The sequence below is a fragment of the Staurois parvus genome, unplaced genomic scaffold (genome assembly GCF_062004578.1).
Source record: "Staurois parvus isolate SC_StPar_1 unplaced genomic scaffold, SC_StPar_1.0 ptg000652l, whole genome shotgun sequence".
NCBI lineage: Eukaryota > Metazoa > Chordata > Amphibia > Anura > Ranidae > Staurois > Staurois parvus.
In genome coordinates this window covers 1939180-1959160 of record NW_028318448.1, presented here as the reverse complement: position 1 = coordinate 1959160, position 19981 = coordinate 1939180, and the positions used below count along the sequence as shown (strand labels likewise).

Here is a 19981-nt window from a genome sequence, read left to right as displayed (position 1 = left end):
AAAATGTCAGTGTAAGTTCATCAGGTGTGCTGAAAGTGCATACAGTCTCCAATATGTAAAGAACCAAAAGTAGTGACTTTCAGAAATGATAATAGCCAAATAATGCACTAACCAGATAGCGCATATTAAAGCGCATGGAGCATTTAAGACCTGCCCCTGGTGCTCAGCCACTGTATCACTGGAGCCAGGAGATGTCATCTATAGGGTGACCACTAGATGTCATCTATCCGGATGGAAGCTGAGTCCAGCCACTGTATTAGAGGATCAGGCGGATGTCATCTATAGGGCGACCACTAGATGTCATCCGTTCCAGGAGGAGCTGTGTCATGGATCCAGGGATGTCACTTGCAGATGTGTCCTTTGCTCAGCACAGCCCCAGGACCTTCAGAATTACAGACTCCCCAGAAATAAAGAGCCCGTGGAAAAAGGCCTCAAATAGTGTGCTATCGTTTATTAAAGTAGGTAAATAATCAGAAAAGAACTTACTAACAACGGTTCAGCTGCTCATAAACGGCCAGACCGTCTGATCCTCTAATACAGTGGCTGGACTCAGCTTCCATCCGGATAGATGACATCTAGTGGTCACCCTATAGATGACATCTCCTGGCTCCAGTGATACAGTGGCAGTGGCTGAGCACCAGGGGCAGGTCTTAAATGCTCCATGCGCTTTAATATGCGCTATCTGGTTAGTGCATTATTTGGCTATTATCATTTCTGAAAGTCACTACTTTTGGTTCTTTACATATTGGAGACTGTATGCACTTTCAGCACATCTGATGAACTTACACTGACATTTTACTGATCCACTATCATATGTGGTCTATCATATGTTTAATCGCTATTTGGGTTAGCGCTGCACTCTCATTCTTTATCAATTACTTTGGAGGTTCCCGAGGTGCCTTTTTGTGCAAGCAGCTACCGTACTTACACCTATACACTGCGCTCGATTTTATATATAGATTTTATATATAAGTTTATTTTAAGCAATGGAGATATATCTGATCCATGGTTCCCACGTCCCCTCAAATCTAGATTCATCATTACTGACAATACTAGTTAACTTATCATTTACCATTATCCAATTAAGTTTTTGTTTAACCCCATCTAGCGGAATCAATGATTGTCTCCAACTTCTACCTATGGTAATACGTGCCGCCAGTAAGAGGTAATGAATTAGTTTAGTCGGTTTTTTGGGAACGACATTTGTGATTTTAAAGTTTCACCGTAGTTCTTCTTTAACACCAAATCTAGGTCTGACCCCATGAAAAACATAATTCTAAACATGTCTATTTTTTTTATATATAAATCTTAACACTCCTTGTGGATCAAATTGAACTTACTAGGATAGCATTCCTGCTGATTAGATTTTTACACCTGAATACTATGGAAGTCACAGCCTTTTCTGAGAACAGCTAAATACACAAAAAAAACATTACTGTGAAATCTGCAGTTTAAAGATCACAGACATAAAAAACACATGTAAAAGGTCAACCAAGCAAACTTTTTTTTAAAACTTAATTACCCAAAATTGTTGCAGTTAGTCGGAAAAACATTCTTGGGAGTCACCAGTCTTGCAAAGAGGCCAGTTTGAAGTGCAAGACATTACTTTTGGCAGGCTTGTGTGTTAAATAAAGGAGGGAACACAGACATCTTGGAAAAATGATAGGCATTGACGTGGTTGCTGTGGATAACTGCCAATCATTTGGAGCTCGGCACTACCCAAATATTTATCTGCAAGCCTTTTTTGCCAGTGCTGCTTTGAAGGTTAAATGGGCCATATAGCAATTATATAGGATTAGTGCTTTCATTTGTTTCTCCATTGCATACTTTACACATGAAACAAAATAGCTCCAGGAAATCCTAACTTTTTTCTAGTAGTCATATATACACTGCACAAAGACTTTTTTTAAGCCACCTTGTATATCTTTTGTATTTTGCATTATTATTCCTAGTAGTTAAATTCTTCAAATATAGGAAACAAGTTCTGCACATGTGAAAAACATCTGTGTCACATCTGGTGACTCACTCACTGAGAAAATCATATTGTGCCATGTAGCACTTGATCCAGCTCCCTGGCATTGAAAATATGTATTCAGACTAATAGATAGGCCATTTTATGCTAAACTATATAGTGTGTTGCCCTAAGATTAAATAACTTAAAATGAGTCTATTAAAATACCTACAATTCTACTTTTAGCCAGATAATTATTTATCATGTTTTTTTAGTTCTATTGTAGCTCGTTGTGGAAAGCACACAATGAGAACGTTTCTTTGCTTAGAGCATATTTCAATAAACTCCCTGTCCCCCCACCCCTTGCTCTATGCATGTAGATTCTGGTACCCCACTACTCCTTCCTGTAGGCCTGCATGTGAAGTTGGAACCTGAGGCTGCAGGTGCCCCGCGGTATCACACGGAACCACATTGTCTTCCGGTGGACATAGGACAGGCTTGCTTCCTGCACTGTACAGTGCTTTAATGACCACTTCCCATCTGGCCCATGTATATAAATGGCCGGAAGGGGGCAATGCAGGAGCGGGTTGCCGTTCACAAACGGCACCCGCCATTTTGGACTGTGCGCGCTTCCTGGAACACAGTGGAACACCGATCGCTGTACGGGACCTCTGTGTGAGGTCCTGATCATGTGATCACTGATTGGCCAATCAGTGATCACATGAATAGTAGTAAGCAAGATGTCACTTCTGACATCATTGCTTACTATGTGTGAAATCTGTGAATGAACACAGAGGTCACATGGAACAAGGCTATTCACAACAGCCTTGTACCATGTGACAAGCTGTGACTAATCACAGTATTTCTCAATGGCTGCAAGAATGCAGCCAGAGAGAAGGAGAAATGATTGCTACAGCCTTTATGGGTGTAAAAGCAATCAGTGTAAAAAAAAAAAAACCTTCATCACCCCCACAAGTAGTACAGTGTCATTATGGTACTGCTAGGGTGACAGTATGTTAAAAAAAAATAATAATGTACAAACATTTTTTTTTTATTATAATTTTTGGTTATAAACTAATTTGGGTTATTTTTTTTTTACTAAAATGATAACTGAATACATTTTGGCCAATATTTATGAAGAAAGATTATTTGCAAAATTGTATAAGAAAAACACTTTTTTTCAATATTTTTGGACTTGCTAAAATATTCATATGGGTACAGTGTTGCATGACCGCGTATTTGTCAAAGTGTGACAGCGCTGAAAGCTGAAAATTGTCATGGGCAGGAAGGGGGTAAAAGTGTCCTGACATGAAGTGGTTAAGACAAAGTTCTTTCCCTCAACTGTGCTTCTGATGCCATCTGAGTGGAAATTTAAACACCTGAGCAGGTGGCTATGGATGCGTGCTCATTGTCCCTGCTCCTCTCTGGATGCTGTTGCTGCCTGTGTAGAACAGAGCTGCAGTCAGGTCACACAGGCTCCCCAGAACCCTGTGATTTGGCTGCTGTAAGAGATAAATGCTTGTATCACTAGCTGCATCCAGTAGCCAAAATACAGTAAAGTTTTCTCACTTAGGTATTTCAGAAAACATACTGTATTTTAGGCACTAGATAGAGCTGACAATACAGTTATTAATCTCTTACAAATAATATGGTGACATTTTGTGAAGCTTGTACGAATGCTTCTACCATTTGTGCAATAAATGTTTTATCAACAGACCTCTAAGTATGAGTAATTGTAGTCATTGTGAGTGATGAGAGTGAGACTAATATGGAGCTTATGCATGGGACTTTATTAAAAATACATGCTTTTTTCTTTTTTACTGTACTTTGCCAAAAAATTACTGATTGATTACCTACTTTGATTGTCACTTTTTAATAAGTTATCCTAAAAAACCTGATCGAAGCAAAGTGAGATTTTTGTGAAGTTTGGTAAAGTCAAATTCTTTTTTTTTAACTTGCACTCGCATTAAGCATGACCTTGAGGGGTTTATTTACTAAAGCTGGAGAGTCCAAAATCAGACTCCCTTCTGCATAGAAACCAATCAGCTTCTAACCTCAGCGTTTTCAATGAAGCTTTGGCAATGAAACCTGGAAGCTGATTGGTTTCTATGCAGAAGGGAGTCTGATTTTGGACTCTCCAGCTTTAGTAAATAAACCCCTATGAGTCTGCTGACCAAATGAAAAAAATGCACTACTTATGTGCCTGATATCTTAACTCAACAATATCCCTCTTATTTGAGCAGCATTGGATTTAAAGGTATGTGTATAAACATAGGTAATCCCCCCATCTCAGTGGCTGTCCTTTGTGTATACAAAAATATAAACAAGTGAAAACATGCAGTGCTATAATGATAATGATGAGCAATAAATATGCGTGTATGAATAAATAAGAAAGTTGGTAAATGAAACAATGGTATTCAAAACTGGCGTTTAACAACGCTAAAAGGTAAAAAGACCAGTCTTAGGTAAAATCCCATAAGGTGCATATAGTGACAATTGTGCTCTAGTCCGTATGATAAATATTGCAAATATCCGTGATTGCTATGGCTATGAGAATAGGTGTACAATGCACTAACCAGACAGCACAAATGATTGTGCGTTGGAGTATATAAGACCTACTCCTTGGTACTCAGGGAATGGAACCTTTACACACGGATGAAGTCGTCAAGGCAAGAACCAACCACCAGGTATCATCCATCCAGGACAGGTTACCAGTCTCCAGCAGCACAGATCGCAGCCATCTGGACAGGTTAGCAGTCTCCCGCAATACAGATCTCAGCCATCAGGGGGATCATGCAAATATGCATAGATCAGGTATGAAGAAGCACCTTAGGAGAAGGTGGGCTCGCCAGTGAAAGAAACGAGCCCAAGAGAAGAAAAGTTCCAATAGTGTAGTAGTTTATTGCTTCAGGTAAAGGTGACATCAAAAGACAAAAATCATACACTTTAGGGAGATGCCCCTAACCTTCACCAGCACACCGCATGGACTCACATATGGCCGGTGGCTCTATTGGATTGATTTATGTAAGTGTCTGATTTTTTTCTTTTGATGTCACCTTTACCTGGTCTACAGCTCCAGGTCCTCACTGCCTGTTGATGAAGCCCTCTTAATTTGGAAGTACCTTCTGTAGACTAAGGTGCTTATGGGTTGTTGAACTTCTCATCCAATCACAAAAAAGCCCACTCACAACTATTCCCTTTTGCTCACACGTAGCACTGAAAAAGTAATGTGTGCTTTCCTTTCCATAAATCCAAAGGGTTGCAAAGACCGTAACAATAATTCATTTAACAGCAATGCAGTAACTGAATGATGGCATGGCATTTTTTATTGCTTGTGTAAAAAACTGACATAGATAAATGCCTTTTTTTCTTCTATATGTTTAAACCAGTATTGAAATTCTAGAATTGTGATGAACCCCCCAAAAATGTATTAATTTGTAAGACAACCTCTTTTATATTTTTATTTTGACAAATATGATTTTATAAACCAATGTTTAGTTAGGCATATCAAATAATTGACATCTCATTAATTTATGTTCATACAGTATTTCCTCTTTAGAAAACCATTAAAAATATTTTGGTATTACTTTCACAAACTATCTATCCTTTATGGCAGTGTTTACAGGGCTAAAAGTATTGTTCCTTTTTTAAAATGATGGTCAACTTATTTTTAACATTCATTTCTCACTAATTAAAACACCTAGCAAACACTAATATCATAACAGTAACTACTCATTCTTTTTACAAATGTATGTTTTATCTGAAAATTAAAGGGTAAGATGTACTGTTTCTATATACCAGTAATAATATATACTGTATTATTTGCTGGTAGCCACAAAATTTCACTGATGTTAATACATTTTTTTTTTTACTGCTTCTCTGGCTATGTTCTGTGACGTTGACCAGTCAGGATGGCTTGCCGTAATAATCCCATCAGATTCCTCTAGGCAGTTTACAAAAGTGGGCATTGTGATTGGTGAGAATCTGCATTGCTGGATGAAATGACTGATGATTGATTCCCATGGGACTTTATTAAAGGACATGTTAAAGTATGTGGTCTGTTTATTTACTGTTTAACCCTTATTGATTAAAATAGGGGGGCACTATCTAGAGGTCCTTAATGTTTATTAAGAGCTTCTAGATTCCGATAATCCCCCCATAATGGTTTGGTCCAGCATAGGGGCCGCATGCTTGCCCCCCCCCCTCCCCCATTTCCAAGCCAGACAGTCTGCATGTTCAGCATTTTAAAGGGAGAGTCCCCATGCTGTTGAAAAAACAAAATGGCAGGAAAATGTCAATTACTGGGAATTGAAATAGCCTTTTTTCTTTGTAAATGTCACTTAGCCAAATGGTATTTTTAAGACATGTTTTGTTGCATTAGTACATGACTCCCAAGGCAGTGGCCAGCCCCCATGCCATTTGTTTTATAATCCCTTACCTATTAGCCTTGTAGATTACCAGAAGTGATTTTCAATATTTGGCACCCATTGACTTCATTAAGGTGGTTATTATTATTATCATTATTATTCTTCAGGATTTATATACTCTCAGCGTTTTGTACAGCATTCTACATTATAAAAGGAGACAGTACAGTTACAATACAATTTAATACAAGCTGGTTAGGAGTGCCCAGCTCCTGGGAGCTTGCAATCTAATAGGAAAGGGAAAGTGAGTGAACAGCTGATGGGAGAAATAAAAGATTCAGTTGTTAGCTGAAAGGAAGATAGGCTTCTCAGAAGAAATGAGATGGACAGAGTAGGACATAGCCAGACAGACTGTGGTAGAGAGTACAAAAGAATGGGAGAGGCTTCGAAGAAGTCCCAAAGATGGGTACAGGGGGAGTAGACAAGAGAGCTATAGAGTAGGAGGTCATGGGAGGAGCAGTGAGAATAGTTTGGGTGATATATTGAGACAAGATTGGTGATGTAGCTTCGGGGAGATTTGTAAATGGCTTTGTATGTTGCAGTTAGTATGTTGAATTTTATTAATTGGACAATTGGAAGCCAGTGAGGGGACTGGCAGCGTGGGGTAGCAGACAATGAGCAGTTGGTAAGGTGAATATGAGTATGAGAGTAGCATTCATAATAGACTAAAAGGGGCAGAGGCAGGCCTATGAGGAGGGAGTTTCAGTAGCCAAGGCAAGAGATAACAAGGTATTGAATGAGTTGCATGGTGGTTTTTATTGTTCAAAAAGAGGCATATTTTGGAGATGTTACAGAGGTCATGTCTACAAGATTTGGACAGGGATTGGATGTGGGGCTGAAAGGACAGGTCAGAGTTCAAGATTACATGCACCCTTTATGGCAGTGTCAGTTATTTAGTTATTAAATTAGTAATGCGAGGGTTTGAATTAATGTTCAGAACTCCACCACAGTTTGCCAAACCTAACTGACTTTTCTACCATACACAGTAAAATCCAGGTCATATTTTTTCTATGTAAGTCAGGTTCTAGGTCAAGAGGCATTGTTTGAAATGGTCAGGAGAAAAAGGTAGAACTAACTTATAAAAGATTATTTTACCAAGAGACTAGTACATTTTTGGAACCAACTATGGCACATGTGGTAAGAAAGGCAACAGTAATTTAATACTTATATTCATACATTAAAAAATACAATGTAACATATGTAACCATAGTAGATGGGCCATTGTTATATGATTCTAACTGAGCTTACTCGACTGAATTATAAACTAGTCTTTTTGCTTAGCACTATGAGGGAAAGTTTTTTTTTTAATCTGCATTATTCTTACATAAGTAAATAAGACGACAGCAATAATATAATCAAATACTTTTGAGTTTTACTACACATTGGATCATATTTTAATGAACGGACTCCAAACTGATTGGTATAAAAAATTGTAAAATTCCTATTTGAAAATTTTGATTGTCTTTCATGTATGCTTCCAACTTTGGCACACTATATAGCGTTTTAGAGAAAGATCTGTTTTTAAATAAAATACACTAGGATTTTATATTCTCTTTAAATAAAATATAGATTGCAAATTCTTGCACAAAAGTTGACAGAATATTCTAATGACACATTTTCTACAACATCACTTGATGTAAAACTATTTCACAGTTTTAAATCTGCATACCTTACAGATAGATAAATATTCTTTATAAGTAGAGCTTAGTTCAGATATATGCCACCATTGCCTGCCTTTTGATTTAATGACTATCAATATTTTTTCTCCTGAAGGCATTCTCTTTTAATTTCCAGAATAGAGGTACTTGTGTTCTTACAAAGCTGACCACTACAAATCTTCCTGAGACATGAAAGACGAGAATTGGTGACAAAATTTGACTTCATCCTCAAAATTCAACATTAATAATTTGGTCCTTTTCTAAATGGATCTCTGCCAACAATTGCACTGAAGCATACAGATGGGTCACATATTCCTGGTTGTCCTGGGAATCCCTGCGATCCAGGTGACCCACGGTCCCCATCTCTGCCAGGAGGCCCCGGTAATCCAGTCCGACCTTCCTTACTCATTCCAGGTGGACCCATAGGTCCTGAAATTGAAAATAAATACAGATGAATATTAATCATAACTTTCCTAGACAACTTTGATGTTGTATTGAACAATTAGTGAATGGCTGATTCATATTTGTATTGCTATGATCTTTCAATGTCATTTATTTAGAAATCAGGATAGCTATTTGTCATGTAAGTTCCCATAAGTGTGGTCTGACTTTTTTTTAATCAGTACATTATACCTGCTTCACTTAATTTTTGTTGAATTTTTATTCTCCAGTTTTTCCATTGTTAATATTTAAAATAATTAAAATAGAATTATCCAAGTAAAACAAAAAAGAATAAGAAGAAATAGGAAAAACAACTGAATCAGTTAAAAGGAATACATTTCAGTAAAATGCTCATTACATGTGGTTTTCCTTTTCTAGTAATTTATTATACTCTATTAAATGTACAATATATATGTAAAGCGCTGCGTAAATTGATGGCGCTATATAAGTACCTGAAATAAATAAATAAACTTAAATATTATAGAGACTATAGTTTTGTCCCTGTGCATAATATACCTGGGACTCCTGGTGGTCCTTGAATTCCAGGTTCTGAGTCACCTTTATATCCTTTTGGGCCAGGCTTTCCTGGAGCTCCTGTTTGTACATAACCAACAAAAATAAATGAAGAAGTAAGATTTTACAAATCAGAAAAAAATGCATCTTCAATTGATCAGTGTCTTTAACCACTTCCCGTCAACCCACAGCCTATAAATGGTGGAGAGGAAGCAGCTCTGATGTAGGTTAATGTGCCTGTATATCAGCACGCATCGGCAGCTTCTGTGTGGAGCCCGGGGATTACATCACCTCTGTGTCTTGTACCATGTGATTGCTGTGTCCAATCACAGTGAATATATAGCGAAAGTAAACATCGGTTTTCTCTGTTCTCACACAGAGCAGCTGTGAGAACAGAGAGGACCCTCGCTGCAGCTTGTGAGTGTACAGCAGTCTGTCAGACTGCATCTACACTCACAGACTGCAGTGTCAGCCTGCCCCAGTGTCCCTAATCACTGCCCCCAGTATAAAAGTAAATTGTTCAGCCAGCCCCTGTCACCTGTCCCAGTGTCAGCAGTGCTCATGCCATACACTATATCAGATCACCACCATATCAGCATCCTGATCACCGCAATACCCCATACCAGCGCCAAAATTACTTCCATTTGCCATATCAGCACCCTGATCACCACCATATCTCATACCAGCGTCCTGATCACTACAATACACCATACCAGCACTATGATCACCTCCGTTCACCATATCAAAGCACTGATCACTATCATATGCCATTTTAGCACCCTGATCACCACCATTCACCATTCCATCATCCTGATCAATGCCATAATCCATAGCAGAATCCTGATAACCACCATACCAGTATCCTGATCACTGCCATATGCCATCCCAGTGTCATGGTCACTGCCATTTGCCATATCAGAGCCATGATTATCACCATATGCCATATCAGCACCTTTATCACTGCCATACCCCAATCCAGTGTCCTGATTGCCACCATAACCCATACCAGCACCCTAATAACTGCCATACACCATACCAGCATCCTGCTCACCACTATATACTATACCACCATCCTGATCACCACCATTCACCATTTCACCATCCTGATCAATGCCATAATCCATACCAGCATCCTGATCACCGACATACCAGCATCCTGATCACTGCCATATGCCATACCAATGCCATGATCACTGCCATTTGCCATATCAGAGCCCTGATCACCGCCATATGCCATATTAGTGCCCTGATCGCTGCCATACACCATACCAGTGTCAGTGGTCTTGTATGTCTTCCATTTTCTAATTATTGCTCCCACAGTTGATTTGTTCACACCAAGCTGCTTGCCTATTACAGATTCAGTCTTCCCAGCCTGGTGCAGGTCTACAATTTTGTTTCTGGTGTCCTTCGACAACTCTTTGGTCTTCACCATAGTGGAGTTTGGAGTATGACTGTTTGCTGTTTGAGGTTGTGGACAAGTGTCTTTTATACTGATAACAAGTTCAAACAGATGACATTGATACAGGTAATGAGTGCAGGACAGAGGAGCCTCTTAAAGAAGAAGGTACAGGTCTGTGAGAGCCAGAAATCTTGCTTGTTTGTAGGTGACCAAATACTTATTTTCCACCATAATTTGCAAATAAATTCTTTCCAAATCAGCCAATGTGATTGTCTGGATTTTTTTTCTCATTTTGTCTCTCATAGTTGAGGTCTACCTATGATGCCAATTACAGGCCTCTCTCATCTTTTAAGTGGGAGAACTTGCACAATTGGTGGCTGACTAAATACTTTTTTGCCCCACTGTATGTGGCATTAATGGGCACTGAAAGGTGGAATTCATGGGCACTGAAAGGTGGCACTGATGGGGCTATGTATATACAATGTGTTAATTATGCACTTTGTATCATTCATTTTTAGTTACTTTGTAATACAGTCATCAGACCGCCTAGAGGGGCGAGCCACATACACTGTCCAAAAAGCTGTAGGGTACTTGGATACATATACATTATAAAGTGTATCAATATACATTTCATTTCTGACACTTTTTCTATCATGTCACCGCCATCAGATTGTTATGCACATTACGACCTTCAATAAATGGCGGAGCTACTAAGGGCTATGAGAAAATGGCACCGTATACTATATAAGGAGTCAATACAGGGTGTTCGTCCTATCACATTCCCCGGACCCTGTGGCGCAACGCGTTGGGGGGGGCACTGACGTCACCATGTACCCGACTCCTTGGTGTGTGTCCACACGCCGCTCAGGCTGGTCACACCGCTCTTCACTGGCAATTTTACATAAAGCGCTAAAAGTCTTTTAATATGTGAGTGCATACTAGGCAAAAGAAAGATTGGTTTTATATCAAGGATAAGGCACTATCCCTTTCTCTTTTCTTCCCGGCACACACGTGGAGTATTAGGGAGAAGGAATATATAGCCTGAGGAAGGGAGGATCCATACTTTGCATTCATCCATAACAGCACATCCAGGAATGAAGAGGTGATTAACCCATTCAGCTCTCAACAGAGAATCACACCAGGGCAATCCTTTGCTCTTCAGCCCAGCACTCGCACTTACAGACTGTCCGGAAAAGTGTGAGTACTTCACAAGCAATTAATTTTGAGTATATTTTTCTCATGATGGGACTCTAAACTTGGCTGGAATTTTTTTATTAGTTGGACATGCGCAGTTAGAGTGGGAGGACGTCATATGACATCCTCCCAGAACTAGAGAATCGCTGCCCCTCTGTCATTTCCTTATATGGCAGGTGGGAAGCGGTTAAATACCACCAAAAAATCTATCAGTCTCAAAAATTGAAAAAAAAATTCATAAGAGTACAGTGTTGCATGCCTGAGTAATTGTCACTCAAAGTGTGAGAGCGCTGAGAGCTGAAAATTGGCCTGGACTGGAAGATGGTGAAAGTGTCCTGACTTCAAGTGGTTTAAAGAGAATCTAATGTAAGTGATAGACTATTACATAAAAAAATGTACAGGAAGTTATACATTGTATGTGAAACATGCTACGTATATATTTATGATGTGGTTGTTATGAAGAAAAAAATACTACCTAGAAAAAATGGATGGTATCACAACTTTCAACTTTTCACAATTTCAAAGCAAAAAAATTGGTTTGTTGCTCCTTAACAAAAGTGTGAGATGATACAGTACATGCAAGCCATACTTTTAGGCTTTGACTATGGATTTTTAGGTAATCCAGTTAAAACTAAAGCGTAAGCTTAATTTGCCAGCTATTTTAAATACTGTATGTTGTCCAATCATTTTCATGACAAATTACTTAATTGTCCATCACCCCAATATAAACTTGTAAACTGGTTAAACCTTTAATTATAATTATGGCATTTTTATAGATTTGAATGTTGTTCTACAAGAGGGCTTCTTTAGACCACTATACACATTTTTATGACAAAAATATGTACTTTCACTTACCTTAAAAAAACTAAGAGCAATTTAAAACCATACTGCTACATGTCCGAGTCACCTGTTAATTGTTATGTTATCAGTTACTAATAGGGAGTAAACCTAAAGGTACTCTGTCATGAGAGAATCATGGAAATTTGCTGAAATCTCCTTTGAAAAAGTTATTTTATTTTTATCACACTCATTTATAGCATGCTTCTTCTCTAGGTCAATAACTCAAAAGTACTTCAGTCAGACACAGCCAGGCAACAAGCCTTCTTCAGAAGACAGTGGTAGTTCCATATTTCCCTTATGACAGAGTCACTTTAATTTTGGGGATAGTGTTTTAAACTTTTTAATTATGTATACTCCTTTTTCATTTAAAGACGATTTTTTAACCTCCTCGGTTATGATTATTTCCATTTTTTGTGCTGAAAGCGGTACCATTTTTTTGCATGGAAATATGTAGTTTTTTATTGTAGGCTGTAATTTTTAGGAATAACTCACTGAAATCTGTACGAACAAGAGTCTAGTAAACATCCCAGGTAGGATAAAACTTGAAACACGAAATCATAAATTATAATTTAATAAATAATCATAAAAATAATAATATAATAATAATAATTTTAATTCAATAAGATAATCAAACCAAAAACCCTGAAATTTGAAATACAGAGGCAAATTCGCACATCGCTGAGCAAAGTCGCAAAATCATTTTCAGTGTCTGATGACGAATTTCCCCACGAATCATTATCACTCAATTCTGCAAGTGGTTCTGATTTACTATCGCTGTTCTCTAGCTGGTTTAAAACCGTTTTTGACGTAAAGGGACGCTTTTTGGACGCCATGGACTTTTCTAAGTTTCCAGGCAGAAAGAACAGTCAAAATGCAGGCAGGGCACAGGACAAAGCAGTAGGGACAAAATGTATGTGAAATGCATTGAAACAGCAATGTTTTACTATGTAATAATCATATTTAAAAAAATGACATTTTTTTAAAATTTCAAATTTGCCGCCGGTTCCGGCGCCCGTACGTCCCAACGTCACAGGGACCGGAACACGGAAGCCGGATGCCGGCATCGGCCGGAGGAGATGGCTGGGGACGCTGGAGGGGACACATCGTGGGAGCGAAGGACAAGGTAAGTGCTGCAGGGAATCCCTGAGCAACGCCGCATGGTAAGCCCGAGTGCAGCTCGGGGATACCGCTCTTGGTACTCAAATTTTACCCCGAGCTACACTCGGGAATACCGCTAAGGAGGTTAAGGAGAATTTAACAAGAGACAATTTTCTGCACTGCTAAACAGGAACAGAAAACTGGTGTTGGAAAAGGAAAGAAAGAGAAAAAGAACTGGAGAAAAAAAGAGAGCAAGAGAGCGAGAAAGAAAGAAAGAGAAACAAAGAAAGAAAGAGAGAAAGAAAGAAAAAGAAAGAGCTGGAGAGAGAGAAAGAAAGAAAGGGAGAAAGAAAGGGCTGGAGAGAGAGAGAAAGAAAGAGAGAAAGAAAGAGAGAGAGAAAGGGAGAAAGAGAGAAAGAGAGAGAGAAAGAAAGAGCGAGGGGGAGAGGGGGCGGGGGTGGGAAGGAGAGAGCAAGGGAGGGAGAGGGAGAGGGAAAGAGCATTAGAGAAAGAGAGAGGGAGAGAAAAAGTGAGAGGGAGCAGGAGAGTGAGGGGGGAGGGGGAGGGAGTGAGTGAGAGGGAGCAGGAGAGAGAGGGAGATTGAGGGGGGAGGGAGAGAGAAAGAGAGGGAGGGGAGAGAGATGTTGTATGATTGTTACCCTCACCTTGTAGCCATAGAGAAGGATGAGCTGCCAGGATCCACTCCTCAAGCTGCAGCCTCTTCTTAAACTTTTGTCCAGGGGCGGACTGACCATTTGGAAACTCAGGCACTGCCCGAGGGCCCGGGGTCAGTAGGGGGCCCCATGAGATGCCCCTGGTACATTTTTCATAGGCTTTTTTGAGTTTGGACAAGGACACAGGGGCCCCATGATCCCCTATTGCCCGGGGGCCCCATGCGTTGTCAGTCCGCCCCTGCTCTTGTCATAAGAGCTGTGCTGTGCCTGGATATCTGCTCTCTGGCTCCTTGGTGATCTCTGTGCAAGAAGACCCAGGGGGAGGTGGAGTGGGGCTGGAACATGGGGCAGCCATAGGGGGAAAAAAAATCACTGATCACCCAGGGGGAGAGGAGTGGAGGACAAGTGACAGCTGGGCGGTTGTCAGTGGAGGTATAAGCAAAGGATTGGGGAGAGATCAGCAGATATTGTGTGCTGGAGTTCCCGCACTTTACCACAGTGTGTATATGAGCTTTCCCTGCTCCCCGCCGTGGTCAGCTGTCTGCTATCAGATGATCACCCCTCGCCTGGCTGCCTGCCCTGTCTCCCTCTGGGTGGACTCTCCATGAAGATCGGTCCTGGCGCCAGCCCTCGTTACTTGCTACATGAGTCCTTACTTCGGAGGGGGGGGGGGGCGCCGTGCTGCCCCCTTAAAAATGCCACCCTAGACAAACACCTTGTTTGCCTCATGGAAAATATGACCCTGAATTCAGGCTCCATTTATTATAATTGCACAGCCTTTCTTATTAAATAAGTACATGTTGTAAGTAAAGTACATAAAGCTAAATGAGGTGGCATGATCATAAATGAATATGAGTGTAGCACCCTCCTAGTTAGGATGCTAGTAGGTTTTAGGTAAATATGATTTACTATTTTTTTGGCTCCTATGTAGCCAGTGGAGCAGGATTTGATTGCTTTTAGTTTTTCTGGGTCCTGCTGGTTTCAGGCTCAACTGCTCCCCCTTGTTTCTAGTATGTTCTAGGATAGAGTGGGTTGGGAGGGGCAGACCCTGGGCTGAATTTTCACACAGCCTCAGCCAGGGGCAGACTGACCATTGGGGAACTCGGGCACTGCCCAGGGGCCCTGGGTCAGTACGGGACCCCATGAGATGACCCTGGTACCTTTCATAGGTTTTTTTCGGTGTGGTTTGAGTGTGGCCGAGGACACAGCGGCCCAATGATCCCATATTGCTCAGGAGCCCCATGAGTTGTCAGTCTGCCCCTGGCCTCAGCCAATCCCTGATCAAGGTGATGACCAGCAGGGGTCTGAGGTGTGTATAAATAGTCTGGGACCTGGAATAGCAGGGTCTTTGTCCTGGTGTGAGAGAGCTAACCTGAAGGGCTACTGCCCTTCTGAGCAGGCTAGCTGAAGACTGCAGGATATTCAACAAGGTCCCAGCTCAGGGAGATCTGGGGTCTACTTCTAAAACTGCTAAGAACAGGTGGAACAGAGTCTGCTGAGGATCTGGCCTGAAGGCTCACAGTACAGGGCCTGGCTGGTATTGGAAGGAGGCATCCATGTACACAGAGATACAGTGAATAGAGGTCTGACAGAGATCCTAGAGACACTTTAGACTGTTTCATAGTTGCTTCTTTAGGGCTGCTACCAAAAAGGGGGTCCCCTAAGGTGAATTTTCACTACCTTCTATTATAAGAGGGTATTCCTGAACAGTTTAGTTACTACCAAAGAGTGTCCTCTGTTTGCACTACATTCCAACCAAGTTTATTCATAATTAAACTTCAAAAAAGACACTTCTTTGGTTTCCATGTAGATAAAGTTGGCAACCAGGTGAGGATGAATACAATTTCTCTTTATATCACCCAATGAGTACACATGTTCCAAACAAAGCTAACACTAATACATCTTAGCCTATCAGGGCATTACTCATAGTGTGAGTACAGCCTCAATAGGATGAAACTGGTTCGAAAGGAAAGGGTTAAGAAAGACAGCTGTGAATGACTGAGTTGATGCAGAGCACCTAAATTGCAGCAACTGCTGCTGCCAGTTACATGAGCATTGCTGTCTAGAAAGGAGAGGGTTAAGCTGCAGTGAGGGAGAAGCAGCTCCAGTGAGTCCCAGGGAGAGGGGTGGAGCTGCAACCTGTGTTCCAGAAGAGGAGTACACCCTGCAAACTACTGAGAAGTACTAAGATGGCGGACTACATTACTGTTCGGTACCCAAACTTTTTTTGTGTGAGTTCCAGTGTGAAGATGGAGAGACTCAGCTGGATGGCCAATGATCAAGAGTATCTCACCAACACAAGTGTGAGGCTGGTACACCAGGGCAGCATTGCTATGGGAATCATCCGGAGGGCTGAACACGTTTTCTGGGTTTGCAGATCCTGCAAGAGGCCAATGACAGGAGTGGACATTGTGGGGAGCAGCTGTTTGCATTATGGCCAACCTGACATACAGGGGTTGATTTACTAAAACTGAAGAGTGCAAAATCTGGTGGAGCTCTGCACAGAAATCAGCTTTCAGGTTTTTTTTTTTCTCAAAACGTAATTGAACAAGCTGAATATAGAACCCGATTGGCTCCCATGCACAGTTGCACCAGATTTTGCACTTTTCAGTTTTAGTAAATTAACTCCACAGAATGGAATGGGACACTGACTTCTGCACCGAGGATCTTGAACCGGAGAGGCTGAAGGAGTCTTCAAGGGAGATGGTATGTCTTTAGCCCACTGTGAAGCAGAGCAAAGAAGAGTTGATTCCAAGGCTGGGGCAAAGAACCAGGGGCTATGTGTACAGCTGCAGGCAGGGTCTCACCCTGATACCTGCTGGGGTCCATGCCACAGGCAAACCAGCCAAACTAGTGGTGCCATTGACTAGCACCACAGAGGATCTGCAAGACAGGGATGAGGTCAGAGGAAGTCAAAGAGGAGGAAAGTGACCTGGAGACTGACCCAGGGTCCCCTAAGTTCAGTACGAGCCCCAGTGAAGAGGACCTAAGTGAGGGAGATATCTTTGGGGAATCTTCATCTGAGTATTATTGGGGAGATCACCATAGACAAGGTGATACAGCATAGGCAGTTGCCTGTACAACAAAGAGTGCCCCAAGGGATCAAGGGCTAATGCCTATGCAGGCTGATGAACCTGATCTGGAAGGCAGAGAGAATGTCAATCTACAGTTAAGCTGGGAGTATTAGGAACTAGACCTATCTCTCCCATGCATTTGGGTAAGGGCGAGTCAAGGACCATTTGCCCATTAGGGATATTCTGTTGGATTAGATGTTTAACGATAAGATTATGTGACATAATGTATGAGAAGAGATATATGGAGGGGAGGATGTTGCTAGTATTGTAGAATAGATGTTAGATTTTAACGCAACTTGCTTTACTTGAGGGTCAACTCAGAGGAGGTGATGATGTGATGTTCCAGAAATTTAGATTGTGAACTGTATATATGTAATTAACCCTGTTTATCTGTTTATCTGCAGGTATTTGAGAAGACAATTCTTCAGCTGTAGTGCTCTGTTTGCTGATATGTTTGAACATACTAGCCATTTCTTTGTTAGATAGTGTTAGGACATTAGGCAGATCCTTGTTAAGAATGTGTATGTATAAATGGTGTGGACTTTGTTCTGGAGTTCTGATGCTGGACGGCTACCTACTTGGCCAGGCGCCAGTCTCCCCCTTTTGTAAATAGTTATTTATTTCTAAAAAGTTTACTATTTTTTCATCCAGTCTACAAAAAATTGTGTTAAATTGTTATTTTCCCCAGTCCCCTACCTTTGTTGCCATTGTGGATACTCCGCTCTTGAGGACAAGAGCTTTTGTTTGTTCGGCCCAAAAGATAACGGGTTGAAAATATTATTTTCTGAAAATCAAATATAGCACTTATTTATGATACATAGGGCTTTAGCTTTTATGTATTTAGGATTTACATCCCTGTTGCAGTGATTTGCCCATTATTCAATATGTATAATATCCTGTTCAGTTAGTGGATTGCTAATGGGATTCTTTGGGATTCAATAAACTCAATGCAGTGAACCAAAATGGGTTTTACCCACCTTACTACTCCTGCCAGTAAGTGAATAGAAACTAGTGGGGATTGGCCTTTTATTAAGTAATCAAGGGTAAAGGGACATCTGAGTTGAGACTACCTACCCTAGTTCTTCCTTATGTGGGCATGACCTGGTAAGGAAATATAGTAACAGAGGTTGAACTCCAGAGATAGAAGGGATGGTACAGCATACTTCAATGGCCCTAGGTATTTACATATACTTTCCAAATATCCCACCAGTGCTTAAATGTCTCAACTCCGCTGGGTGGACGCTATGAAATTTACTTATTATTGTCCATTTCAAATAATGCAATAAACAGATGTTCTCTTTATCTTGTTTGTTATGCATACCTTTATGTCCTGGGATGCCTTGACGTCCCGGATGTCCTATGGAGCCAGGAAAACCATTTCTCCCAGGTGTTCCAGGAAGTCCTCTTGGTCCTTCAGGGCCCACCAGCCCTGGAGGTCCTGGAAGCCCAGCAGCTCCTTTTTGAGTTTTACACTGATCACAACTTTGCAGTCTTTCAGAATGTAATAGTAAAGGTAGCTGGGCTAACATAAATAAAATAGATAACATACATAAAAATAAAGAGTGGATAAAGCTAAAATTGAATCAGAAATTGTCACAAAGCAAATAAGCTAACATAACATTGCAGTAAATAGAATATCACTACAAACAATAATAAGTATTTAATATTTGTTGGCTATTTTGTGTTCATTCCCAAGAGCCAGTCATATTTAATTAAAACAAATGTATTTTAAATACTGTATCTTAAAGAGTATCAGTAGTAGCTGTGTTAGTCATTATTCAATGTAGGTTACATGTTTTACTTGTTAACTTAAAGTATAAATTAACTTAAAAAAAATAAATAATAATAATAATAATAAATGCCCAATTTTTTGCTGGTAAAAAAAATGTGCATTTACTATTTTTTTTTTATTTGAGCTTGGAAAGCATTGCACCAGTGATCAGGATATTGATGGTGCCATGCAAACTGTCAGGATATCTGTGTGCCAGTACATCCCGCACAGGCAAGCAGGTACAGTCTGACAGGAAGACTCAATGAACTACCAAATACCCCAGACTACCTGCAGATTGAAAAGAAAGGTTAATTTTTTATTTAATTAAAGTGTATGTCACCCTAAATATTTATTGTTTTATGTGTGTGTGTTCATATTTGTGTATTTTATAAATCACAGTTTCTATCATTTTATGTACTTCTTTCATCTGAAGTATCTGGTTGATCCTTCCAGTCACCTTTCTTCTTTGTTCTAAACTGATCACACAAAATACATTAGCTGATCTGTGTTAGTGTGGTTGGTTTTCATTATTCGGCTGGTCATTCAGAGGTACAGGACACTGTGCAGACACAGAGCATGCCTGTATTGGGTAGTTTGATAATCCACCACTATCCCCTCTGACCAAACACAGTCTATGCTGGCACACACACCCTTCTAATCACAACCTGCCTCTTGAACACACACCTCTCTGCTCAAGCACAACCTGCATTTTGCCTCAGGCTGAACTGACTATGAAATACAGGCACAATGTGTGTCTGCACGGTGTCCTGTAATACCATGGATTGACATTTAATTATTATATATTACAGTCTAATTTACTTATTTTTTTTAAATTAACTCAGTAAGGTCATGCTAGGTCTACATGTTGCATTTCTATTGTTATTGATACATTTTGCTCATGAATGTAATTATTCTGTACATTAAGGGACTATGTTACAAAAGTG

General features: G+C 40.3%; 1 protein-coding gene across 1 annotated transcript in view; it reads right to left on the bottom strand.

Moving 5' to 3' along the window:
• Window positions 1-5259: 5259 nt before the first annotated feature.
• Window positions 5260-19981, bottom strand: part of COL21A1 (collagen type XXI alpha 1 chain) — a 276488-nt gene continuing 261766 nt past the window's right edge. Inside the window, exons 28-30 of the mRNA XM_089694136.1 lie at window positions 18588-18788; window positions 8991-9068; window positions 5260-8462 (exon numbers count right to left, since the gene is read on the bottom strand). Coding sequence (XP_089550262.1) covers window positions 8275-8462; window positions 8991-9068; window positions 18588-18788 — 467 coding nt within the window. The 3' untranslated portion in view covers window positions 5260-8274. The remainder of the gene's footprint in view (window positions 8463-8990; window positions 9069-18587; window positions 18789-19981) is intronic.